General features: G+C 30.5%; 1 protein-coding gene across 1 annotated transcript; it reads right to left on the bottom strand.

Moving 5' to 3' along the window:
- On the bottom strand, nt 1-2,136 carry LOC112738144 (lysM domain-containing GPI-anchored protein LYP6). The gene is made up of 5 exons (XM_025788459.2): nt 1,434-2,136; nt 986-1,100; nt 736-897; nt 574-605; nt 1-446 (listed from the first exon to the last, which is right to left on the bottom strand). The coding sequence occupies exons 1-5, from the start codon at nt 2,104-2,106 to the stop codon at nt 205-207; spliced, it is 1,224 nt and encodes a 407-aa protein (XP_025644244.1). The 5' UTR covers nt 2,107-2,136; the 3' UTR covers nt 1-204.
- Between the last annotated feature and the right edge of the window lie 4,286 nt (nt 2,137-6,422).

Here is a 6,422-nt window from a genome sequence, read left to right as displayed (position 1 = left end):
TTCTCTGAAACGTTACTGGATTTTATTATCAGGTCAATACTCAGAATTCAGAAACACAAGTGGATAATGAAATGTCAAATGTGAGATGCAGAGGAATCTGTGTTTACACTAGTACCATTGCATTGGGAAGAACAAGTGCAGCATACCACATATGATTTAGGACGATTTATTCATCACAAATCAGCATCATCAACCTACACTTGATCAGATTAAAAAACAAAGTAGAAGCATTGGGAAGAACAAGTGTAGCATACGACAGATGAATGAGAACAGATGGAGCCTTCTCTCATAGTCGTAGTCATAGTCATAGGCATGAGTCATTAGAGCAGCCTCAGAAACGGGCAAGGGGAATAGGCTTGGGCTTGGGCTTGGAGACAAAACAAATGGGTCTGCCAAATTTGGTGCTGAGGGTTGCCAACATGTAGCTGCACTAGAGTTTTTATTATCTGCCCAAAAGAACACACAGATAAAATAAAATTAATAAAATAAAGACATTAAAGAATGATAAAAAAAAAACATTTCCCGTCAGAATTCTGAAATTTCTGCTGCTCTTGCTAAATATGAAGAAGTTACCCGGACATTGCAGATAAGAAGAGTTTATCAGACTGCAAAATGTAAAACAAAGAACGTGTTGCTACAAGAAGACAAAAAAAATTGAAGCCAAAATAGAAATTATTTTTTGGGTAGCTCTTTAGGATTCTGCTATGCAGAGGTTTATTGAATTTATTTGCTTACCTACTCAGAATTTTTCCACCCCTGTGGCCACGGTACACACATTGGGTGACATTGCATCCAGCATTGGAATATTCCAGATGTTCATCCCCAATAGCAAGATTGGAACCCTTGCAACGTAAATTATAGCAATGTACATCCATTCCAGAAGGAAAACATTGCATCCTAGCCAAATACAAGATATAGCTTATCGATCAACAAGCATTAAAATTCGTTATTGTTACTAAGAGTGAATTTGCATATGGTTGCTTACTTGAGACCCTGTGGAGCACAAGTGCATTTAATACAGTTGGTGGCAGTTAAAGCATATGAGCCATTTGGAACTATTAAACTCTCATTGTACCAATTCAGGGTAGCTGATGAACATGCTGCAAAGGACGTTACAATTTTCTACACAAGATTATGTCATCAATCATTATAGGTGTAATTACTCACACAACGATTAAATAATTTGACATGTTTGGCTTGTAAGTAAATATAGTAGTTTTTAATGTAACTTTGTAGGAAATGGATCCTTTGCAGGGAAAGAAACATTTGAGAGAATAAAGTGCTTTTCCCTTTAAATCTTTAAGTGGAACCAAAATTAAATAGGAAAGAGATAAAAATGAATGATTATATTAAACACTAAACAGTATCCAATTTTTTTTTTTTCACTAGAGATGATCCACTCCCAACTTTGTATAAGATTTTTAGGTAGGTACCTGGTATAGGAATCGATAGAATATCGCCAGGTAGAACGGTAGGTTGTCCAAGACCGTTAACAGTTTCCAAATCAGAAATAGTTGTACCAAAATAAGCCGCCACGCTTCCCAGTGTCTCCCCTTTCTGAACCACATACGACATATAAACCGCACTTTCCCCATTATTCTGGTTCTTCATGCAACTGCACGGCAACGGTATAACTACCACATCTCCATCCACCAAAGGCACGGCTTTGTTGAAACTCCCAATTTGATCTGCACTAACAAGTCCTCCATAACCCTCTGATATCGATTCCAGTGTGTCCGATGCTTTCACCTTGTACACTGCTGACACCGACCTTCTGATTCCATCCACGCACTCACACGTGGCTGGTATCTTCACCGTTGATCCTGCTCTCACGATTTCGTTGCCGCACGATGCTGTTATTGGGAAGGCAGAGTTTGCGGCCATGATATCAGAGACGTTCACGTTGAAGCGTGTTGCTATTTCGGATAGCATTGAGTCCCATGGCAAGAGGTATGAGAGAAGTGAGGGGCATGCCTGGGAGGAGTTGCATGGTTCTATTGTTGATTTTGTTTCAACTACACCTACAATAATTAGGGAGCACAATGAGATCATCTTAAGAGCTGAATCTTTGAACTGCTGCTGCTGCAGCACATTGTTTCTCATCATTCTTTTCGTTGATGAATGATGACTGTATGTATGTGCAGGAATTATCTAAGAGAGATCAAAATATATTAGTTTTTAGAATAAAAAAAATATAAGAAGATAATAAAAATATTAAACAATAAAAATATTAAATATTTAAATTTTTTTATCAACTAAATTTAATTAAGTTAGTTTAACATATCACTTATAATTAATATTATTTTAAATTTTATTATTTAATTTAGTTGAACTTGATTTATAAAAATTCTTTATAAAAAAGACTTGGATGAATGTGTAATATTATTCTAATTTTTATTAGTTCTGTCATCAATAATTAAATTGGTCCCCAAGTGTTAGGTGAAAACACGTGATGGCCTAAATTCAATGTATGCATGTAAATGTATATATATTCCAGAGAAATAACTATAGGAATCAACTTTGAATTAGTTAATTAATATAACATTATTCTTTACATATTTTTTAAGGATATAGAATTTAGGTTAAGATTTTAAATTTAAAATTAAAAAATTAATTAATATTGGTTAAAAAAATTGTCTCCTAGTTAAACTCTGTTGGCTATAAGGTATAACTGCAACATTATTATTCGACATGTAACAGTTTTTTTCTATATATATTTTATGTCGTGAGAGAAGAGGTCCACCATTTGGAAATCGAATTGATTGTCCATGGCCTCATGGCATGGCCATGCAGTTATTATGCCATGCTGCTGAATTCAAGTTCGCATTAAAAAAGAAAGCAGCAGAATTTGATATGAACAACCATCTTCATCAGAATCTTCTGCTTGTATAAGTAGTTAGTTATACGGTTATATATTGTAACGGATTCAAAAAAATTTAATAACAGGAGTAGAAGTACTACGAAAAAATAATATAAAAATTAATATTAATATATTTAATTATTCTCCACATTCAAGCTATTTTACTATATAAGTTATATAAGTCATTTTTCTTTAAATCACTCTCACACACGTTTCTTACTCATGCACATTTATCTCTTTCGTTATTATCATCACTAACACCACCTCCTCTTCTTCCTTCTTCTTTCATTGGAATTTTTTTTCTTCTTTTCTTTTTCTCCTTCTCCTCCTTATTTCGTTGTTGAAGATAATGAATAATTTAAGTTCAAATTGTCAATTGAACCAAAACGAAATTGATTATTGTTTTGAATCCAATCAAGTAGTTAATGTGTGGTTCGATTCAACTTAATTTTTTATTAGTAGTTTATGATTCTATAGTTGAATAATGTTTAATCGTTGATGGTTTGAATTGAATGTAATGTAAAAGTTCTGCATTAAAGAAAATATTTTTCTGTATTTACAGCAAATTTGGGTGTAACACGAAGATATTTGGATAGATGTAACACGAAGACATTTGGGTGTATTCTTTAAGATATTTTTCTGATAAATTCTGCATAATTCAAAACTCTTCTTCTCCCTCATCCTCATCTTCTGCTGCTTCTTCTTCTTCTTTTTCATCAAAACAAAAAAAATCAAACAAAGAAGAAAAAGAAACACATAATACACTACAAGAAAATGGAATATTTGTAATAAAAACTTTGTAACGAATTTAAAATTGTTACAAAAAAAATATTTTTGTAACAAAAATTAGTGATTGTTACATAATAATAATATTTTGTAACAATAATATAATTTGTTACAAAACGTGTTGATATTTTGTAACGATTTAATTTTTTTGTTACAAATTATATTGGCTTTTATAACGAATCGATGTTTTGTTACAAAATTTTATAATATTTTGTAACAAAAGATGGAGTTGTTACAAAAGTTTAAAATATTTTGTAACAAAATATTTATTTGTTTCAAAAACTCTAATTATTTTGTAACAAAAAATTAATTTGTCACAAAATCTCATATTATTTGTAACAAGTTATTTGTTTGTCACAAAATACAAGAATTTTTATAACTAAAAAAATTATTTTAAAATATTAAAATCTTTAAGAAAATTTTATTTTGTTTTAAAATTTTAATTTTTAAAATATTATTTTATTAATTAATTATTTTTATAAAAAATTAAAGATTAAATGATTAAGTTTTAAAAATAGTATATATTATTTTATATTTTTTATAAAATTAATATATAAATTTTACTAATAATCAAGTCTTAAATGTTGACTAGTATCCCGTTTCAATACAGCTTACATCATATTGACATTTTTGTAAGTCTTCCAAACTCCTAAGTGCTAAGATATTTTTTACAAAGATATTAGGTTTGGACATATATGAAAACACATTGGTGGGCGATGAAATGCTCAAGGGCATCTCAGAGGGACAAAAGAAGCGACTTATAACAGGTTTATTATAACATTGACATATAATTTATCTTATATTTTAGCATGTGCTATGCTAACCAATTGATGTGAGATTTGCAGGAGATTTACTAATTGAAAATATATTGATAATTTTGTTAATTTAAGTTTTGTTAATTGTAATTGTTATTGCCAATGATGGCTTCTAATTTCTCTTTTTTATTCATTTATTTATTTTATTAATTGTTATTGTTAATGCAGGAGAGTTACTACTTGGAAATATGCTTCTTAGGATTTGTTATTGGGATTGGTTTATAGCCTAACTTGATATAACATAGTTATAGGTTTGTAGCATTTTTTATTGTTTAGATTTGTAACATGTTTTATTACTTTTCAAAAGAAATTTGTGTATCAATATTTTGAGTTTAATAAAATATCTCATTTTGTAGTAATTAATTTCAGTATATTTATATTATGCATGTAATTTGTATTAAAACAATTGTTACAAAATAATTATTTTGCTTTTGTAACTAAAGAAAAAAAAACGTTAGAAAATCAAGTTACATTTTGTAACAAAATTTTATGATAGGAAAAAATAGATTGTCACCAAAAATACCTTGAAGATCAAAATTTATTACCATTTTTGTAACTACCTCTGGTTTTTTGTATTAGAAAAATTTGTTACAAAATATCACTTTGAATTGTAACAGTTCCATTTTTTGTTACAAAAACTTTTTGTAATGAAACATACTGCAACGGCCCCTTTTTTTGTTACAAAATTCTTTTGTTTCAAAATTTCGATTTTTTGTAACAATTTTTTTTGTTACAAATATTGCTTTTTCTTGTAGTGATAGTACAAAATTATTTGGAAGAGGATGAACTTACATTCGTTCAGCTAAAAGAAAGAAAGAAATAAGGGAGAAAAAAAAGAAGAACAAAAAAATGTAGTATTAGAGGAAACATTTTTCTGTATTTGCAGCAAATTTGGGTGTAACACAAAGATATTTGGGTGTATTGTTTAAGAATTTTTTGTGTATGTATGCTGATAAGTTATGCATAATTTAAAACTCTTCCTCTTTCTCCTTCTCATCTTCTGCTGCTTCTTCTTCTTCTTCTTTTTCATCATCATCATCTTCTTTATTTTATTCATTTTTTTTGTTTTATCTTCTTAAGTTTCTTCTCCTCCATCATCAGTTATCTCATTGTTGAAAATAATGAATAATTCAAGTTCAGATTGTCAACTGAACCAGAACGAAATTGATTATTTTGAATCCAATCAAGTGGTTGAGGTGTAGTTTGATTCTAGTTAATGTTTTCTAATGGTTATCAGTGGCTAAGAGAAGGGGGTTGAATCTTAGCCCCCTTTTTGCTTGATAATATTTCCTGACCTTTGAAACCAATTTTGAAAACTTCTTGTCTTTTTATCTCGTCACTAGCCACGAGACTTTTTCTTTTGTCTCGTCCCTAGCCACGAGACTTTTCTTTTTGTCTCATCACTTAACATGAGATATTTTTGGTTTTTGCTCCTGTGTAGTAGATACAGAAATGGAGTAGAGAAGAGAGAAAATTACACCCAGATATATCCTGGTTCAGCTGCTAAGTGCAGTGCAGCTTACATCCAGTCTCCATCACAAACATGATGGAATTTCACTATAATCTTCCTGATTACAATCTGTAAAGTGCTAACCCAACTTACAAGGGGATTCCCACATAATTATGAAACACAATATAGATGAACAAAGGAACTCTAAGGACATCTATGGCTTTTTCTTTTAATTTTGCACTCTCTGCCTTTTTCCGCTCTATGGCTTTTTCATACAAACTTCACTGTTTTCCTTTTTCCATGAGACTCAAGACATGACAAAATTAAACAGAAAAATTACAAAATGAAATACATTGAAGGAGAAGAGAAATCTGTTAGCTCAGGTAGCTCTGAGAACTCTGTGCCTTGCACTTTCACACTTTCTCCTTGCTCCAAACAGTGGCTGTTCTCTCTTTTTATAGAAGAGGGAAGCCTCCACTTTTGAAGCCAAAAACTAAGCCAACTTCTTCTT

The sequence above is a fragment of the Arachis hypogaea genome, chromosome 13 (genome assembly GCF_003086295.3).
Source record: "Arachis hypogaea cultivar Tifrunner chromosome 13, arahy.Tifrunner.gnm2.J5K5, whole genome shotgun sequence".
NCBI classification, from domain to species: Eukaryota; Viridiplantae; Streptophyta; class Magnoliopsida; order Fabales; family Fabaceae; genus Arachis; species Arachis hypogaea.
The sequence above is the reverse complement of the archived record's forward strand: the minus strand, read 5'-3'. Positions and strand labels throughout refer to the sequence as shown.

What these genes read in the sequence shown, in the direction of transcription:
- LOC112738144 (XM_025788459.2), bottom strand. Translation starts at nt 2,106, where the DNA reads ATGATGAGAAACAATGTGCTGCAGCAGCAGCAGTTCAAAGATTCAGCT. An exon ending in GGTGGAAAAATTCTGAGTAG is followed by an intron (nt 606 to 735) that starts GTAAGCAAATAA and finishes TACATTTTGCAG; the next exon opens with TCTGATAAACTCTTCTTATC. An exon ending in TTCTTATCTGCAATGTCCGG is followed by an intron (nt 447 to 573) that starts GTAACTTCTTCA and finishes TCTTTTGGGCAG; the next exon opens with ATAATAAAAACTCTAGTGCA.